This window comes from Eurosta solidaginis, chromosome 4 (assembly GCF_040869045.1).
Source record: "Eurosta solidaginis isolate ZX-2024a chromosome 4, ASM4086904v1, whole genome shotgun sequence".
NCBI lineage: Eukaryota > Metazoa > Arthropoda > Insecta > Diptera > Tephritidae > Eurosta > Eurosta solidaginis.
In genome coordinates this window covers 278209854-278230811 of record NC_090322.1, presented here as the reverse complement: position 1 = coordinate 278230811, position 20958 = coordinate 278209854, and the positions used below count along the sequence as shown (strand labels likewise).

The window sequence follows — 20958 nt, the reverse complement described above, 5'->3', positions numbered from 1 at the left end:
GTTAAATTGAAACCTAAATTATTTTTTATGCTAGGAAAATGATAAGAAAACTTTACATTTTTCCCGTGCACAGAGTAGGGAGCACTACGACCCATGACAGGTAAATAACCTCTAGATATAAAACAAGAAGGTTCAGCCGTTCCGGGGAAGTTGGCCACATTTTTATCAGCTGGTGGAGAGGAACGTCCACTATGATATTACTTACACTCGGCATGTGAACTATATCTCACTAACACTCTAGGTCCACATGGCTGGCCATTGCGAGGAGATTGTGATGCGCGCTTGATCCTCCTTTTGCAGTCTTCTAAATCCAGGATCCACCAGAAAACATTTGGAGACTCCAACTAAAGCAGCAGCCATCGTCCACTGAACAATATGGTACATGCATAAGCGCATATCGACAAAAATATGTAAATAAAAATAAAAATCAATTTCTATTTTTTGTTCAAGTTTGACATTTCAATTTAGGTTGAAAAATATGCTAAAAAAATTCTAAATTTTTTCTTTTGCACTGCCTTGCCTGGAGGCGGACTCGCATCTATCACCCTCGACTCAGTGCAATATAATCTATTTGATCCCGACATCGGCCGTAGAGACAGTGTCCTGGAACGTCGAGACATATCTGTCCGGTCAGGCGATGCAAATTTAGAAATTATCAACATCTACATCCAGCGCACTACTCACTGGCGAAAATCGCATTATTGCAGGCGATTTCAATGCCCACCACGATCTTTGGCATTCTGATCTGCAGGCGAACAGCAGGGTTGAGATACTGGGGCACCAAATAGAAGAGACGGAGTTCTGCACGATTAACGGGGATGCCCCCACACGTATGGTAGGAAGCTGTCATTATACGGACGACATTTCCATCGTGAACGCAGGACTTGTTAACTGCGTCAACTGGCAGCCGATAGTAACATTGACATCCGACCACCTATCCATACTCCTTTCGCTCGAGTGATCCGCCGAAGAATCCCTGAAATCCGGCCACATTTTCCAGCGGAAGCCGCAAATCTAGCGAGAGAACGTGACCTTATAAGACAGCACGACCCTGTCGACTCTCAAATAAGGGACATAAACCAACGCATCAGACTGCTTGTCAATGAAAACGAGCAGGAGAAATGGGAGGAGCACTTAAAGAATTGTAACCTCTCTGCCGGTGTGGGTAAGCTATGGTCTACCATAAATCCTTGTCGAACCCGACTAAAGGCCGCGGCACAATGACATCTTTCATATAGATGCGTTTAACACGAGCTTATGCATTGCAATAACATCGCCACAATCAACCAAGATGTTGCGTTTGTAAATATGAAGGAACTTTAGACTTGGCAATTGAAGTTTATTACGCCTTGCCCATTAACATAAAAAATTTCGCGAAACACTGTTACAAACATTCTCCCTATAAAACAAAATTACTTGCTAAATGCACAACAACAAAAACATTAAATGAAGCTACATAAACACATTAATCATCATTTACCCACATACATACAAGGCAACGAAGGAAGATAACTCACACACAGTCATCACCCAGCCAGCGTGCATTTTGTGAAAATTTTGATCAAAAAATATTTAAATATCATACCCCAAGATGATTAAAAACGTTCAAATTTAAAAGCATTTTCTGTTCGAAAATTAACGTATCGTCGGGAGAAAAATGTACCATAAATGTGATTATTTTTGAATAATCATTCATGATTCCTATTTCGAAACTCTTTTTATTCATATTTGATATCATTGTAAAATTGAGCTTTAATTGTTTTAGAGTAATATTTGAATGCTTTTCACAGTCATTTTCTAATCATGAATAATTTTTAAATGCGATTACGATGCATTTATTCTTCATATCTCATTCAAAATAAGATACTACATAATAATCTTATTTCATCAGGGGAAGAAAGAATACGGAAGTGAGCTTTTCGAACCACAGGTCACTCGCAAACAAACTTGACCGATATACACCTCGACTACAACATCCAGCATCAACTATGATCGTCAACATCTTGATATACGATATGGTACGGGATGTTGAAGCCATATCCAGGTACATACATATGTCAAGAGAGTTTCACTTACCTGGGGTTCACAACCTTTGTATTGTCTAATTTGTATTTTCTGACAAGCCGAAGGTGGAGAAATGGTTGGGGACATCTTTTCTTGGGAGCAGTATTTACATTATTTCTTGTCTTGAAGAATAAATTTTTAATATATTTTTTCTGAACTTCATGATTGAAAAAATGTGAGTATGAGAAAAAAATAAGATCTTTAATGAAAAGTAAAATTTCAACAAGTATAAAATTCATTATTCAGTCAACCAATATAGTCAGAAAAGATTCAGAAAGCTGAACGAAAAATGATTCAAAATTTTTGATCACCTAAAGTAAACACATTTGATTCAAATATGATTCCAAAATGTGATTGAAGAGCTATATTGAGTTTTTGATCATCAAAAGTATTCATATTTGATTATTTCTTTTGTTCAGTTGTATGATAACTCATTATTTAGTCAGAAAGAGTAATCAAATTGTATTGATATGTAGGGCAAATTCAAAACCTAATCACCTAAATGCTGAGTGGGCAGTTGAAGTAGTACTCATTCACTACTGCGAGAGGCTATAAACTACAGATACACACGCGACGCGTATAGTTGGTAACCAAGTAGAAAATTCTAGAAGAAGAAGAAACGTCTAGACATTTGGGCACAGACTATAAAAGCAGCGAAAGCTGAGTAGTCAGTACTCAGTTTGATTTAAGCATGCTTTCAGTTGCGAGGTGAAGTTTAATTGCGAAGTACTTTCAAAATAGTCTAATAAAGACCATTTTGTAATACAGAATATTGGAGTGTTTTATTCAACAGTTTAGCGATACGAACGTAAGCAGAAGGTTGCAAATAAGCAGAATTTCCCTAAATTCGTTACAATATTTTGTGTCGTATTCGATTGTTATATTGCAGTTTTTAATTGCGAAAAATGTTAGAAAATTTACCAACCAGTGGGAAAAATAATCTCACTTGCAAAGTGTGCCAACACCCTTAGCCAAAGCAAATGTTAAATTCTTCTTATGATTTTCTTGCAACAAAATTTGGGAGTTGGCGACTTTTCAATATTAGATGACGCCAGTGTCGCTCATTCTATGGTTCTCCATAAAAATACGTGCAATCTACTCATAGTGCGTAAGATTGAGTAGAACGCATCTATATGAGAATATGCTTATGTGTCGGGGCTTTTAAGTACAACGACAAAATATACATCACTGCTACAACAACAAAAACAACAACAAAATATTCATCGCCTTTGTGGTAAAGTGCTACGGATGTGAAAAAACGAGCGAGCACTTTTTGCCGACAATATGTAATGCATTCTACGGTTGACAAAGCCAGACGCCGGGCCAATAAACGCGCATACAGGCATAAACATAGCGCGTCCCCTATTACTATCACCGCCAAAGAGATTGAAGATGCCATCGTTCATGCTAAACCATCTAAAGCAGTAGACCCAGACGGCATAGCCAAAGCGATTCTTAAAATACTTGGCATAGAGGGATTTAAATATCTAGCGCATGTTTCCAACCTGACCTAACGTAGGAGAATCTTATCATCCGATATCTCTTCTATCGCAAGTAGCCAAGATACTTGAAGCCTTTCTGCTTCCCTAAGAAGAAGAGTTTAACCTGTTCCGTACCCAGATCGATGTTGAGCCAGAGTGACGCGATTTTCCCTAGGGAGAGTGCGTTCCTCCTCTGCTAGTTTTGGGTATTGTTCTTTGAGTACAGGATTCACCGGGCAATTCCTGGCATAGAGGTCCGACGCCTGTTTGTGGATTTCACTGAGTACCTGTTTGTGCTTTATATCTTCATACGGCTGTGTTCTCTGGTGCCGTATTTCCTAATAATACTTGCGGAGGTGACTCCTTAAGCCCCTGGGAGGTGCAGTCTCATTAATCAGATGCCTGTTGGGATGTCCAGGTTTCTGGGTATTCAACAGAAACTGTTTGGTTAGCATTTCATTTCTCTCCCTAATGGGGAGTATTCTCGCCTCATTATGTAGATGGTGTTCTGGGGACATAAGAAGACAGCCCGTGGTGGTTCTGAGGTTGTGGCACTGTCCATGGCAGGAGCTGCATTGGGCAGATGACGCAAACATATTTATTATGTGCTGGCAAACGGAACAAAAGGTGGTAGGGACTAAGAGTATGCTTCCCTGACCTACACGATTGCTGCCGGAAAAGAGGGGAGAAGAAAACGGGGGCTGATGCTCGGCAATGCTACCAACTCTACTAGGAAAATTGTAGTTATGAGTGGGATCGGCCGTATGAGCTGGTGGCTGGTGGTACTTGTTGTGGCTTGCTGAGCAGTAGAGCTTCTGGAATGTAGTAGCAGGGGGGGGGGGGCGCTGAGGCGTAGACTACGGGACGCCCTTGCGTGAACCGCAAGGAGCCACAAAAGATTTATAAAAGTTACGAGGACGTCGGGTTTTGGGATCTAGCCCTGAGAAACCTGTCCGATGCAACCATCCCTTGCACGTGACACACCGAAAAGAGTATCAGCGTCCTAAAAAGATTCTTTTCCGGAAAACGCAACAAAACCATTTCTCAGGACCGGGTCAGGAGAAGGACCCGGATTAAGTTGGAAACCTTCACGGAGCAGGAGAGTATGGCGCAGTCCCTCTGCAAGGATCTGCTGGGAGGATGACAATTTATGGGAGGGACGCAACAAGATACAGATAACATACACAAGTTAATTAAGTCTCCCTCCGCTAATAATTTTGGGTCACTTACTCTCACTGAGGCAGACATAGTTAATTCCCGCTCAGCATTTAGGTGATTCAATTTTGAATTTCCCTACATATCAATACAATTTGATTACTCTTTCTGACTAAATAATGAGTTATCATACAATTGAACAAAAGAAATACTCAAATATGAATACTTTTGATGATGAAAAACTAAAAAGCATTTTTCGATCACATTTTGGAATCATATTTGAATCAAATTTGTTTATAAATTTTTGATCACTTAAAGTAATAATTTTTCATTCAGCTTTCTGAATCTTTTATGAATATATTTGTTGACTGAATAATGAATTTTTTACTTGCTGAAATTTTACTTTTCATTAGAAATCTTATTTTTTTCACATACACATATTTTTTCAATCATGAAGCTAAGAAAAAATATATACAAATTTTATTATTTATGCAAAAGATATTCTTCAAGACAAAAATAATGTAATGCTGCTCATGAACGAAGATTTCCCCAACCATTTCTCCCCTTAAGATTCCCAGAAAATACATAATGATTGGACAATACATGGGTTGTGAGCTATTTGAACCCCAGGTAAGTGAGACTATCTTGTCATACCTGGATACGGCTTCAACATCCCGTATCGTATCAGTATTTTAAGATGCAGACGGTATTGCTGATGTTGTAGTAGCAGGTGTATATCGGTCAAGTTTGTTTGCGAGTTAGCTGTGGTTCGAATAGCTCACTTTCGCATGCTTTCTTCCCCTGATGAAATAAGATTATTATATAGTATCCTATTTTGAATGAGATATGAAGAATAAATGCATTATAATGGCATTCAAAAATGATTCAAAAATCTCAACCAAAACGATTGAAATATGTTCACGAATATGAACAGAAAATAACTGTGAAAAGCACTAAAATATTACTCTAAAACAATTAAAGTTCAATTTTACAATGATATCAAATATGAATAAAAAGCGTTTCGAAATAGAATCATGAATGATTATTCAAAAATAATCACATTTATGATACAGTTTTCTCCCGACGATACGTTAATTTTCGAACAGAAAATGCTTTTAAATTTGAACGTTTTTAATCATCTTGGGGTATGATATTTAAATATTTTTTGATCAAAATTTTCACAAAATGCTGGCTGGGGAGGGGTTTATAAAAATTAAAAATTCCTCCAGAACTGATGTTGACAATCTTTCAGTTATTCTATTGAAAAATTGTACTTCGCTATTACGACCGTTAATGATTATATTCAATAAATCATTGGCATCGGGTATTTTTATTGATGACTGGAAACAAGCATCCGTCACTCCCATTTTTAAGTCTGGCAACAAAAGTAACTGTTCTAATTACAGGCCTATTTCCAAATTGTCTACAACTTCGAAGCATTTTGAATGTGTTGTCAATGACAAGCTTTACTTTAGTATTAAGCACCTGATTTGCGCCAATCAACATGGTTTTGTCCCGGCCAGATCCACATTAACGAACCTCGCTGTCTTTTCTGAGGATTGCTACGCGGCATTTAGGCGGGGGTTTCAGGTTGATACAATATACATACTTAGACTTCTCCAAGGCATTCGATAAAATTTCTCATAAAATTTTAATGTCGAAATTAGCTTGTTATGGATTCCATTCTACGTTCCTACAGTGGATTAAATCTTACCTGCACAACTGAAGTAATTTTGTAAATATTGACGGTGTTTATTCGAAACCATTTTGGGCCACCTCTGGAGTGCCCCAGGGCAGTATTCTGGACCCTTTACTATTTATCTTGTTCATTAATGGCATTAGCTCTTGCTTCTCATCTACCAAATTTCTGCTTTATGCTGATGATCTCAAGATCTATTCTGAGATCAGTTGTTATAATGATTTCGTTGTTCTTCAATCTGAGCTTAATAATGATGTGTTAAGAACCGTATTTTCCTTAATATAAGTAAGTGCCACACTGTGACGTATGGTAAACTGCTGAGGCCACTTCATACCTCCTATCGTATTGCAGACACTTGAAGTTAAAGACTTGGGGGTATTCTTCGACTCAAAGTTTAATTTTAACACTCATGTCAGCTTCACAATTTCTAAGGCGCTTTCAATGTTTGCTTTTGTCAGACGCCATTCCGCAAACTTCTCTGGCCCCTACACACTCAAAGTTTTATATACGTCCTTTGTGCGGTCCAAACTTGACTATGCGGCTTTCATTTGGCGGCCTTACCACGCAGTTCACATCAACCGCCTGGAGCGGGTTCAAAAAATCTTTATGCGCTTCGCGCTTACTTCATTACGATTCTCTGAACCGATCCCGTCCTATGAGTCTCGATGCCAACTAATATCCTTACTATCCCTAAACAATCGCAGAATTCTTTTGGCCTCGTTGTTCATTTTCGATCTTTTCACGGGCAAAATTGACTGCGCGTTGCTTCTTGAAAGACTATGCTTAAATACTCCCTGTAGAAACCTCCGCCACTTTGAAATCTTTTTCATAGGGCTGAGTAGAACTGTTTATAACTGTTGTTGTTGTTGTTGTAGCAGTGCTTCGCCCCACCTAACAAACGCGACCGATCACAAACTGTCATCAATATCCTCTAACGGGAGTCCAAGGAAACTTGCTGTTTCAACAGGGGTGGACCATAGGGAAAGGGGTGTTAGAGGCGTTGGTTCCACATTACAATTAAAGAGATGGTTGGTGTCATGTGGGGACACATTGCAAGCGGGGCATACATTTTGTATGTCGGGGTTGATTCTGGATAGGTAAGAGTTTAACCTGTTACAGTATCCAGAACGAAGTTGAGCCAGAGTGACACGCGTTTCCCTGGGGAGTATGCGTTCCTCTTCCGCAAGTTTGGATACTTTACTTTGAGTACTGGGTTCACCGGGCAATTCCCGGCATAAAGGTCCGACGCCTGTTTGTGGAGTTCACCAAGGACCTGCTTGTGTTTTTTCGCTTCATACGGCTGTGTTATCAGATGCCGTATTTCCTCAAAATGCTTACGGAGATGACTCCTTAAGCCCCTAGGCGGTGCTGGCTCGTCAATCAGATGTCTGTTGGGATGCCCAGGTTTCTGGGTATTCAACAGGAACTGTTTGGTCAGCATCTCGTTTCTTTCCCTGATGGGGAGTATTCTCGCCTCATTATGTAGATGGTGTTCTGGGGACATAAGAAGACAGCCCGTGGCAATTCTGAGAGCAGTATTTTGGCAGGCCTGTAGCTTCTTCCAGTGGGTAATTTTTAGGCTTGGCGACCATATGGGTGACGCGTAGCACGTAATCGGCTGGCTAATTGCTTTGTATGTAGTCATGAGCGTTTCTTTATCTTTTCCCCAGGTACTGCCAGCAAGGGATTTGAGGATTTTGTTACGGCTCTGAATTCTCGGAACAATTGCGGCTGCGTGCTCACCAAAATGTAGATCCTGATCAAACGTCACACCCAAGATTTTGGGGTGTAGGACAGTCGGTAGCGTAGAGCCATCGACGTGGATGTTCAAAATGGTCGACATTTGGGACGTCCATGTTGTAAATAAGGTCGCGGAAGATTTAGTCGGTGATAATGCCAGGTTTCGCGAGGCGAAAAAACTGGAGAGATCAGGGAGGTAGCCGTTTATTTTATTGCATAGCTCATCGATCTGTGGGCCTGGGCCTGTGGCCATTACTGTGCAGTCATCGGCGTAGGAAACGATTGTGACTCCTTCCGGTGGTGAAGGTAGTTTAGATATGTAGAAATTAAACAAAAGTGGGGATAGGACACCACCCTGTGGCACCCCTTGTTTAATTCTCCTTGGCTTTGATGTTTCGTTTCTAAATAGCACCGATGCCTGCCGACCACCCAGATAATTTGCGGTCCACCTTTTAAGACATGGGGGAAGGGTAGACCCTTCCAGGTCTTGCAGTAACGAGCCGTGGTTGACAGTATCAAAAGCTTTTGATAGGTCTAGCGCTACGAGTACTGTTCTATGGTGGGGGTTTTGATTTAAACCGCAATTTATCTGGGTACTAATGGCATTTAGCGCGGAGGTAGTGCTATGGAGTTTTCTGAAGCCATGCTGATGGGAGGCTAGTTGCAAATTTGCTTGGAAATAAGGGAGCAAAATGGCTTCGAGCGTCTTTGCTACTGGCGATAGGAGAGATATCGGACGATACGACTCTCCTATGTTAGCTGGTTTACCAGGCTTTAGTAGCGGGACCACCTTGGCCATTCTCCATTTCTCGGGTATGACAAAGGTGGAAAGAGACAGGTTGAAGACCTGCGCTAAATATTTGAAACCCTCTTTCCCTAGGCTTTTAAGCATCGGCATGGCTATGCCGTCTGGGCCCACTGCTTTGGATGGTTTAGCGCGACCAATGGCGTCCTCAACCTCTTTAGCGGTGATGGTGATTGGTGACGCGCTGAATTTGTGTTTATGTGCGTGTCTGTTGGCCCTCCGTCTAACTTTGTCGACCGTAGAATGCATTATATATTGTCGGCAGAAAGCGCTCGCGCATTTTTTCGCATCCGACAGCACTTTGTCGCCAAAGGCGATGGAAACTTTGTCTTTGTGCTTAGTCGGATTCGATAGGGACTTTACGGTGGACCAAAGTTTACCCACACCGGCAGAGAGGTTACAACCTCTTAGGTGCTCCTCCCATTTCGCCCGCTTGTGTTCATCCACAAGCAATCTGATGCGTTGGTTTATATCCCTTATGTGGGGGTCGCCTGGATCAAGCTGCCTTATAAGGTCACGTTCTCTCGCTAAGTTTGCGGCCTCCGCCGGGAAGTGGGGCCGGATTTCGGGAATTCTCCCGGCGGGAATGAAACGTGCCGAGGCGGATTCAATGACCTTGCGAAAGGCACGCTCCCCTTGGCGGGCATCAGTCGGGATAGGGAGGGCAGCAAAGAGGTTGTCTGTAAAGGATTTATATTCTCCCCACTTTCCTTTTTTAAAGTTTATGAAAGTGCGTTTTTCGGTGACGATGAAGTCGGCGGTACGCTCGAGCGAAACAAGTATAGGCAGGTGGTCGGATGCCAATGATACCATCGGCTGCCAGTTGACGCAGTTTACGAGTTCTACGCTCACGATTGAGATATCTGGCGAACTGTGACAGCTTCCTACCATACGTGTGGGGGCGTCTCCGTTTATTGTGCAGAACGTCGTTTCTTCTATTTGATCCGCCAACATCTCGCCCCTACTGTCCGCCCGCAAATTTGAATGCCATAGATCATGATGGGCATTGAAGTCGCCTAAAATAATGCGATTGTTTCCAGTGAGTAAGGCTCTAATATTAGGGTGGTATCCACCGGGGCAACAGGTGGCAGGGGGGATGTAGATGTTGATGATTTCTAGGTTTGCATCGCCTGACCGGACAGATAGGCCTTGACGTTCTAAGACGTTGTCCCTGCGGTCGATGCCAGGATCAAATATGTGATATTGCACAGAGTGGTGTATTATAAACGCGAGGCCGCCTCCATTTCCGCTCTCGCGATCTTTTCTGTGGACATTATACCCAGAGCAGGACTGCAATGCAGATCGTGCTGTGAGTTTAGTCTCTTGAATCGCAGCAATGCGGATGTTGTGCCGCTTCATGAAATTGACTATCTCCGTAATCTTCCCAGTTAGTCCATTACAGTTTAACTGCAGAATTCTGAAGTGCATGAGGGGAGACGTCGCCACTCTGGGGGTAAGTGACGGGTGACTACGCCTGGGTTCAGGAAGGCCAGGACGCAATTGCTGTTGTGGCCCTGGGACTGGGCGTCCTTGGGCAAGCATTGGGGTACCCGGATGATTTGGGTTTGCGACCTGGCAACATGGCGCGATGAAACCCGCCGAGGGGTTGCCGTCGCGGAGACCAGAACATCTAGGAAAGTGGCACCACCCGAGGCAGGAGCTGCATTGGGCGGATGTCGCAAACATATATATTCTGTGCTGGCAAACGGTGCAAACGGAGGTAGGGACTAAGAGTCTGTTTCCCTGACCTACACGATTGCTGCCGGAAAAGAGGGGGGGAGAAGACGGGGGCAGGGGCTGTTGCTCAGCATTGCTTCCGACTCTACTACGAAGATTGTAGTTATGAGTGGTAGCAGCTGTTTGAGTTGTTGGCGCCGTAAGGCGCGAGCAGCAGCGGGTACTTGTTGTGGCTTGCTGAGCAGCGGGGCTGCTGGAAAGTAATGGGGGGGCGCTTAGACGTAGACTACGGGACGCCCTTGGGCGTGAACAGCAAGGAGCCACAAAAGATTTATAAAAGTTACGTGGACGTCGGGTTTTGGGATCAAGCCCAGAACAACCTGTCCGATGCAACCATCCCTTACACGAGACACACTGAACAGAGTATGACCGTCCTAAAAAGATTCTTTTCCGGCAGATGCAGCAAAACCATTTCTCAGGACCGAGGTCAGGAGACGGACCCGGATTGGATTCGATACCTTCCCGGAGCAAGAGAATATGGAGCAGTCCTGCTGCAAGGAGCTGCTGGGAGGATGACAATTTGTGGGAGGGACGAAACAAATTAAAATAAACTGTTTATAACTCAAAAGCGCCTATTAAAAGAGCCCTATCAGAAATTAATTGCTTCTCAAGTGTTTTAGATATTGATTTCTCCGACTCAAAATACGCTTTTCAACTTAAACTAAAAGATTACATAATCTGTAATAATATAAATTCTTTTTGCTAGTGTTTTCCATAGCTTAATATAAGCTGGTTTCTGTAATTTAGTCATAAGTGTCTGTACTAAACATTTGTTACTAGACTGTATAAATAAATAAATTAATTAAATGGAGTTACACTGTAATAACAGCCGAGTCGCTCCGGTACATAGAACCGGCTGCCTTGGGAAGCGCAAACTTATTTCTTACCTATCATCAACATGGCTTTCGAAAACTACATAGCAATACCACCGCGCTAAACGCCATCAACACGCAGATAAATTGCGGATTGAATAAAAAACCCCACCACAAAACAGTACTCGCTAGGCATATCAAACACTTTTGTTACAGTCAACCACGGCAAGTGACTGCAAGACTTGGAAGGGTCCTTCCTTCCTCCATCCAAGTCTCCACAAGTGGATCGCAAATTCAGAAACGTAACATCTAAACCCAGAAGAATGAAACAAGGGGTACCACAAGGTGGTGTAGGTGGTATCCTATCCCGCTTTTGTTTAACTTCTTCATATCGAAGATACCTTCGCCACCAGAAGGAGTCATCACTGTATACTGATTGACGCTGGTGACTGCACAATAATGGCTACAGATCCAGGCCCACACATCGATGAGCTATGTAGTAAAATAAACAGCTATCTCCCTGATCTCTCCAGTTTTTTTACTTCGAGAAACCTAACTCTGTCACCGGCCAAATCATCGGCGACCTTATTTGCAAGATGGACGTGGATAGCCACGTCTATGGCATTACGCTACTGACTATCTAACACTTACATTTTGGCGAGCATGCGATTGCATGTTTTGTACCTAAAATCCAAAGCCGTAATAAAATCCTCAAATCTCTTGCCGGCAGCACTTGGGGTAAAGACAAAGAAACGCTATATCTTCCATTGCCCCTAGCCAAGACACTTGAAGCCATTATGCTTCCCTATTTCACTGAAAATTTGCATGGCTTTCGAAAACTACATAGCACTACCACCACGCTAAACGCCATTAACACGCAGATAAATTGCACATTAAATTAAACCCCCGTATTTTGACACCTCTGTCGATATTTTTGGTAGCGTATTAGCAGTCGACCCCTCAACTAAACTTTTACCTCGAGTTACATAGTAAAGCACCAGTACTTTTACCGCTAGCCGTATCCAGCACATTACTGCAAGACTTGGAAGAGACTACCCTTCCTCCTAGTCTCAAAAGATGGACTGTAAATTACCCGTGTGGTCGGCAAGCATCGGTGCAGTTCAGGAACGTAATATCAAAACCCAGAAGAATTAAACAAGGGGTGCCGCAGGGAGGTGTCCTATCCCCATCGCTTTATTTTTACATATCCAAGCTGCCATTCCGAGCAGAATGAATAACCATTGTATCCTACGCCGATGACTGCACGATAATTGCAACAGGTCCCGGCTCATTTATTGATTAGCTATGCTGTAAAATTCCCTAGTATGTACAGTTTTTTTTCACCTCGCGAAATTTGCCACCACGAAATCCTCGGCGACCTAATTTACAACGTGGACGTGGCAAATGTTGTCAATATTGGACATCCACGCCAATACTCCCCATGAATGACAAAAATTGAATGCTGAACAAACAGTTTCTGGTGAATACGCAGAAACCTGGGCATCACATCTGACATCTGATTGAGGAGTCGCACCTCCGAGGAACTTAGGAAGTCATCTCCGTAAGCACTATCAAGAAATTCTGCACTCAAGAAGCTAGCCGTATAAAAAGAAGCACAAAAAGGCTCTCAGAGATATTTATAAAAAGGCGTCAAGTTACCATGCCAAGAAATGCCCCTTTAACCCCTTTTCTGAAAAACAATTATTCAAAACACTCAGTTGAAGAAAGCAACCTCCACAGGGAGACGCACATAACCCTTCTTTATTCAAAATCAACCCCGATAAACTCAACGTCCGTATGTACCGCTTGTAACGTATCCCCACATGACACCAATCATCTTTCCAATTGTAATGTGAAACCAACGCCTCCAACACCCATATTGCTTTGGTCCAAACCTGTTAAAACTGCAAATTTCCTCGGACTCCCGTTAGCAGCTATTGGTTGGGGCGAATCACTGCTGCAGCAACAACAACCGCGAACGTCCTCAAAACGGGCAGTAACCAGAAACTGCCCTATTTAGAAATCTACAATGATACAATATATACAGATTACAACTTGATTTCTGGTGGCACCAGCGTTACAGCTTACGGCCTTTGAGTATACTCTAGATTGGGTACCTGTTGATTTAAAAGGGGGGAAATGATGGCGGAAAAATAGCTGGCACGGCGTTCTGTGCGGTGAACGTGGACGAACCCTGACGTGTGCAGGCAATTTTAATACCTCGCTAGATGTTTCATCGTTAGCGTGGACTTATCAACTGCGTTGAATGGCCAACTGCCCATACACCTCTCGCTAGAACGATAAGCCGACTTCATGTCTAATCATTGCAATTTCATTTACCTCAAAAGCAGCATATACTGTCGAATCATTGCTGTCGACCCAATCTCGACTGATGCCCGTAAAGGGGAACGAGCTTTTCGCAGTTTCATTGAATCCGCGTGGGACAAGTCAACAGACATGCACATTGAATGGGGCAAAGCACTCTTAACACAACAATAACAACACGCCCACATAAACGTAAACACAATGCATCCTCCATTATCATGGCCGCCAAAAAGCTTGAAGAAACAATCAAACATGCCCGGACGGGATTGCCATGCCGATGATAAAAAGCATTGGCTATGGCGGATTCAGTTACCTGGTGCTGGTCTTTACCCAGCTTTTTTATTCCTGAAAAATGTAAAATGGCGAGTGTGGTGCCGCTACAGGTTGGGAAACCAGTTAACCAAGAAGTCTCATATCGCCTGAAATCTCTCATTGCGCCAGTAGCTAAGCTCCCTTATTTCACAGCAAATGTGCGGCTTGCCAACCACCAGTCTCGAAAACTGAAACTCCTTATTTTTGCCTTATAATCTAATCCTGTGAGCTTTTACACTTAAGTATCAAATTAACGGTTATCAATTATTTTATATAAACTGCTGCACCCTGCATGCATGTGGTTTAAAAAAATTTCAAATGCGACGTGGCAGCTGTAAAGGCCCAAACACATTCCACTATTGCGTCGTTTTAGCGCTTACGTTGCGTTAAAAGCTGACTTTGAACGAAAGTCACGAAATCGAACACATACGTGCCATGTTCCTAATCCACAGGCAAAGCAACGGCGACGTCAAAGTAATTCAAAAACTTACGTTATGCTGCGGCTGTCGATAAGTTCCTGAAATTTCTAGCCATTCACGAAAAATCTTCAAATTTCCATTGCGCAGGCCGCCGTGGCGCGCTCCGCTTTCTAAGAGGGGTCGCCCCTCGTCAGTGAATTCGCAAACATCCCGAGTGTATTTCTGCCATGAAAAAGCTTCTCAGTGAAATGTATATGGAAAAAGAGGAAGATGGAGAGTGAGAGTAAAAGTAAGAATAGGGGTATTGTTTTAGGACAAAGTAGTAAAGATTAAGAGTAAAAGTGAGAGTTAGACTTGAATAAGAGCAAGAGGGGGAAGATTTATGGTAGAATTTAAGGGACAGGGAAATTGAATGAGCCGATTAAGGTAAAGTAGATAATAAGAAAAGGGCAGGAAATAAGAGAGAAAAAGTGTTAGAAGAGGATAGGCAGGTGGATAGATAAAGTCAGAATAATAACTGTCGGAATTGATCATACTGCTGGGAGTATTTAATGTTTGACTAAGAGTTTGTAGGGTTATCCAAAGCTGTTTAAAATAAAGTTCTGATAAAACAAAGTATTTTTTTGCCATTAGGTCAATCTATAAGCTCCGATTGGCTGAAGCATCTTTGCTGTACAACCTCTGCCGCTGTATATTTTTACATCATCCACCCCTTTATGCTAAATGCTTAGTTTACATAGGTAAGTGTTGGGTCTATACCGTCAATCCTGAGATTTTGTTTTACAAGCCTGCCCGATACTCGTCCGCAACTTCATGATATTGTTCCAGATCGCCAATCAGGCGATTGACATCAGCAGTATGTTTCTTTAGTTGTTGACAATGTATACTCTGAAGGTTCAGCCATTCAGTTCCATTGACTACAATTTCTGCAACAAAAATAAATACAGACCGCAGGCGTTATTTTCCGGCACGTTATTTCATATTTCAGAAAGGCATTAATGTAGTATTTTTTTTTTTTTAAGATACTGAAAAAATCAATGCTGCAGAGAAGTCAAGAAGCAACACTTAAATTTATGAGGGCGGGCATTGTCAAATGCAACTCCATTTTGTAATATTGACTTTACCTGTCTTGTTTATTGCCATGAATCATGGTTTATTGCATCATGCGCCCGGCAAACTTTTTTGGTCCCTGGAACATTTGTGCCTGTGCATTTAAGCTTAAGGTGCTTTTTCTCTAAATTTTGATGCTGGATACTTCATTATGGGGTTTTCCACAGAACACAGCATACTTAATATTTTGAACACAATCACTTAGGAGCATAATGTTTCATATCCTTTCTATTTATTGGTTATTAAAAACAAAGTTTTTTTTTCAGGCAAAACCGGCATTTCACCATAATTTGAACTATGCGAGATTTAAAACAATGTATAATGGACTTCCTGCGCTCTAGGGAAATTTCGACGGCAGAGCAAATGGCACCATCTACTAATGCGATCTCTTCAAAAATATATTTCAACTCGAATCGTGAAAACAAGTCTGTTGATCTTAGTGCAAACACAGTTCATGGCCTTGTTTACAGAAATAGCAATGATACATCGAGATCAATTATTCATTTTAATGAAAACCTTTCGATGGCACGAAAACTTAGTTTATGTAATTATACAATATCCCAAGGTCTAGGACTCGATCTAAGAAAACTAACATCAGAAGATGATTATGACGATCCAATGGAAAATCATGGAAGAACCTTGAACAGAGGATATTGCGCTAGTGATATGAATACGAATACGTGCGGAAGTGGTACCAGTGATGATGGAACGCAGCTTAGTTCATTCTGCACTCTTTGTACCTCCTCATTTAGTTATACAAACTGTAACCGATTTGGTGGCTCTTCGTTCTGTGACTCCAGTTCAAGCTCTCGGTCAAAATTTAACTTCAAACAAAAGGCAAAGCTATCGGAAAGGTAAATTTGGACTGCTGTGTGGAACGTCACCTTACCTCGGCTACCGTTTCGAAAACTCCCTATCTCGGAATTCGGTTGAAAAAACTTTTATCTCAACTGACATCAAAAATTCTGAAATAGGGCGTTTCAGAAATGACAGTGCTACTCCACTCAGCATTTGATTTATAGATTAATGATTTATGTACATTTAAGTTTTAATAAACATCATGCCAATTCTCTCAGTCTAGGAACCGTGGTTCAAAAAATAGTTTGTCAGAAAAAGGTTTTATAAGAAAACTCTTCTCTTGTTTCTAAATTTTTGAACCCAGGATCTTTGGTGTGATAGACGGAGCTCACTACTACCACACCACGGCGGCGGCATCTGATTTTGTGCATTCAGAATAAAAGCCATTTGTGTATGGCTTGTAGTTGGATGTGATATACTGTACTACATTGTTTTATTAAATATGTATAACATTTCAGTGGTCACAAGTCTTAACAGCAAAAGTGTGTTTTTTGCGTTTTTCAGGAGATTTAAATTATAATCTGAAAAAAGTTTTCGAGGGAATCGAACAAACTTTTTTTGGAATATCTCAGATGATATTATATGCATCTTATGCTGGCAGGTAACTTACATAAATACTATTAGTTTTCCGAATACGCTTAAAAACGTAATTTATACCTTTTTTTCTAAAAATAATTATACATAGACGAAAGACGTAAGTAAACTTATGCTATTATTCCGAACTAAGAGTCTTACCATCTGGTGACACAATTCAAGTTATGCCGATATGCCGTAACAATAAATATGATGTTTTCAGTATAAGACTACATGTGCTGTTTTGTCAAAAATGTTGTAAATAATGTAATGCGAAAAATAAGAATGAAACATAGGAACTTCAACCAATTTTATCATAAACAAGTGAGATAGTAGTAAACAAATAATGCAATACGAAAGTAAAGGATCTGAAAGGAATTTCAACAATTTGACATAATGATGACAGCATATCCTATAAAGAGGTATCGTTCTGTAGATGTAGAGACATCAGCAATATCTGGATCAGTATTCCGTATATTTCCCGAGTTCGGATTTTTGTAAAAATTATGGAACATGGGATCGATTAATTTCAAAATGCTTACCAAGTCTTCATTTTTCTCTTTAATCTCTAAACTTCTCTCCATCTTCATTAACTTTTCTCCAATTCAATTTACTTTTAGCAATTGAGCCAAAATTGTAAAATTTGTCTTCCATTCCAATTACTTCATATGTATTCCTGTTACCAACTGAAAGTACAAATTGATACCAATCACGTGGATGGTGGATTTTCATAGTAGTCTTCTTTTTTCGTTCGATAAGGGCGTGAGTCACATCACACTCCATATGTGTATGCCCTGGCTCAAAGAACTTATGCTCAATCATTTTAATATTATGATTGCTCTCTAAGAAAGCTATAAACATAGAGCTTACGAATGAGTTCTTATCAGATCTTTGTCAAAATTCTTAGATTTATACGCTCTATCTGCATCTTTGTGATGCATTGCCTGTTTTTACTGATGTGGTCCATTTGGGATTTAAAGTAATTTAAGTTCATTGTGTGGAATATTTCTGAATATTTTAATAAGCTAACAGGAGTTTCAACATCTTTGCAGTACAGACTGTACATTTTTGTTATTGAAAAATCGGAGTTTAAATACATTGCACTTGAATCTCGCCGACAATAGTGGCTTTCGTAGGCAGAAACACTATTAATATGCTCCCTAATAGTTTCGAGGCGGCCGCCGTGTGGTGTGATGGTAGCGTGCTCCGTCATTCACACCGAAGATCCTGGGTTCACGCCCCTGGAAAAGCAACATCAAAATTTTAGAAAGAAATTTTTTTAATAGAAGAACATTTTTCTAAGCGGGGTCGCCCCTCGGCAGTGTTTGGCAAGCGCTCCGCGTGTATTTCTGCCATGAAAAGCTCTCATTGAAAACTCATCTGCGTTGCAGATGCCGTTCGGAGTCGGCATAAAACGCAATTAGCACTACGATAGGTTTCTTTCGGTACAAGGGGAGCATGAAACTTATTTAAAAAAAATGGCTGGAGGGATCGTCTTAAAATTTACTTTTTGGAAGGACCATTCATATAGCCCACGAAATTTCGGACCTTTAATGAGACAAATATGTGTCTTAATGAAAGAAAACCTATTTAATGCAATATGGATGTTGGATAAACTTTAACCTACCTCTTTCTTCCATTGTTTATTAACTTTAACTTATGTAAATATGTAAGTCCTTGTCATAAAACCGGGCAGATTGCAATTTACTACATATTCACGCGTCGGTATCCATATAAAAATATGTATATTAGTGCCAGCATTAACATTTACTATCAGTATTACGTGTAATGTTACACAGAGTCAACAACGAATGGGGAAAAAACAGAAAATGAGTAAAAGTCGATGCACGGATAGTCATGGCCAACATTTCTTTGCTTCTCTCAGGGACCGCGAAAGTTTAAATATTTATCACGGTGGTCCTGCAGCAACTTCAACCGTGGATGAACTTTAACCGGGACGGGCTTGCTTCTTACCATAACATTTTGTATCAGAAAATATTATCTGGACCTTATACTTTAAGGGAGCTAGAAACCAAGTTAAATGGATGCCGGGGGTATATTCAATTATACCAATTTCGGATGTTTCGACCCCATTTTATCGAAAAAGCATATAATGAAAAATTTTTAATGAAAGATTTGTAAGCCACTTCGAGCGACCTCTCTTGGAAAACTCGTATTAACACGGGTCATTTCAAAAGTTAAGTCGCTTGAAAGTAATGTAACAAAAATTATTGGCGAATATAACTTTTTAATCCATACATAATTATAAGAATTTGCAAACAGTACTAACTCACACAAAATTTTACCAACTACTGTTTTGGATCTATGGTCTCTATCCCTGCTTGCACGATTTCTGGGATGGAACCATGAAAACAGTCAATCTAAATATCATCAAATGTTAATTGGTAAATGCACTGTAATCTAAACGTTAGGCTTTATATGTACATACAATATGTACATATGTACATTAAGGTGTCCGTTATTTATTTAATTTTTTACTTAAAAGTTGAGTACTCAAGACCAATTAAAAAAAAAAAATAAATGTAAGGCGCGATAACCTCCGAAGAGATCTAAGGCCGAGCTTCTCTTCCAATTTGCGTCGTGCTCCTCTTGATTTTTCCCTACAAATTGGCCGGACGGGACCTACATGTTTTATGCCGACTCCGAACGGCATCTGCAAGGCAGATGAGTTTTCACTGAGAGCTTTTCATGGCAGAAATACAATCGGAGCGCTTGCCAGACACTGCCGAGGGGCGACCCCGCTTAGAAAAATTTTCTTCTAATTGAAAAATCTTATTTCTAAAATTTTGATGTTGCTTTGCCCGGGAGTTGAACCCAGGGCATACAGTGTGATAGGCGGAGCACGCTACCATCGCACCACGGTGGCCGCCCAGACCAATTACCAAACCAAAAAAAAAAGTTAGGGAAGATGCACCCGAGGCGTAGCTTCATAGACGCGTATTAGACGCTGCATACGAAATCTGCCCCAAATTAAAATCTCTAAAACAGTATCAAGTGCGCAGAAAAGCATGAAACCATAGTACAGGTTTACAAGTATGGTAAATGTATGTATGAGAAGGAAAAAAATCCTTTCTCTTTCTAACACACTGCAGTTTCACACTTTGGTCAGTGTCAAACTAGCGTGAAACCCAGTGGAAACTGCGTTAGATACTGAACGAAGTGTCAAAATTACCGGGGTTGCTCTCGTGGAAAGCGACGCAGGGAAACAAAAAAAGGAGCGGAATATCAGATATGGGTTGCTGTGATGGTATTTGTTTTTTTTTTTTGAACGAATTTAATATGAAAATGTAGTGCACCTATATGGATCCTACAGAAAATTATACAAAAGTCTTGAATTGTGGTATCTGAGGACGCGTAGTTATTCCAGTATTGAGAATACAAACACGGGTGCTAAGTTTTTCTACCCGTTCAAAAGTTCTCCGCGAAACACAGTTTGAAACCGAGGTCGACTGCAATAACCCGTCCAAAAATTTGGAAAGAGAAATGAAAAGACGCGTTTTGTCTGTTAACAATAGTCCAATAGGAAAAAGTATTCGAATTATTGGAAGCGTGGCAAAAACTCGTCTATTAATACCTCCCCGACGGTTTTGGTCGTGTTTTAGCAATCTTCCCCGATAATAAAGTATCACAATTTGTTAATTAAAATTGTCCAAGACATATGGATTTTAAAGAGAGATGTAATTAAGTGCTCGTTTGAAAGTAAATAAGGATATTTCTTTGTAATATAACAATAAAAATTTTACGCAGTTTTCTTTAGCAGCTTCTACTCCTTTTTTGACTTAAGAAGTACAACAGTGCCAAATAGCATCCACAAAAAAAAACGAACAAGAACAAGCATTTTATCAGG

The 20958-nt window shown here is 40.8% G+C and overlaps 1 protein-coding gene across 2 annotated transcripts in view; it reads left to right on the top strand.

Moving 5' to 3' along the window:
* f (forked) overlaps positions 1-20958 on the top strand; it is a 231506-nt gene that overhangs the window by 62158 nt on the left and 148390 nt on the right. For both annotated transcript variants that reach the window (XM_067778484.1, XM_067778483.1), the window contains exon 2: positions 15926-16513. In XM_067778484.1, coding sequence (XP_067634585.1) covers positions 15957-16513 — 557 coding nt within the window. In that variant the 5' untranslated portion in view covers positions 15926-15956. The remainder of the gene's footprint in view (positions 1-15925; positions 16514-20958) is intronic.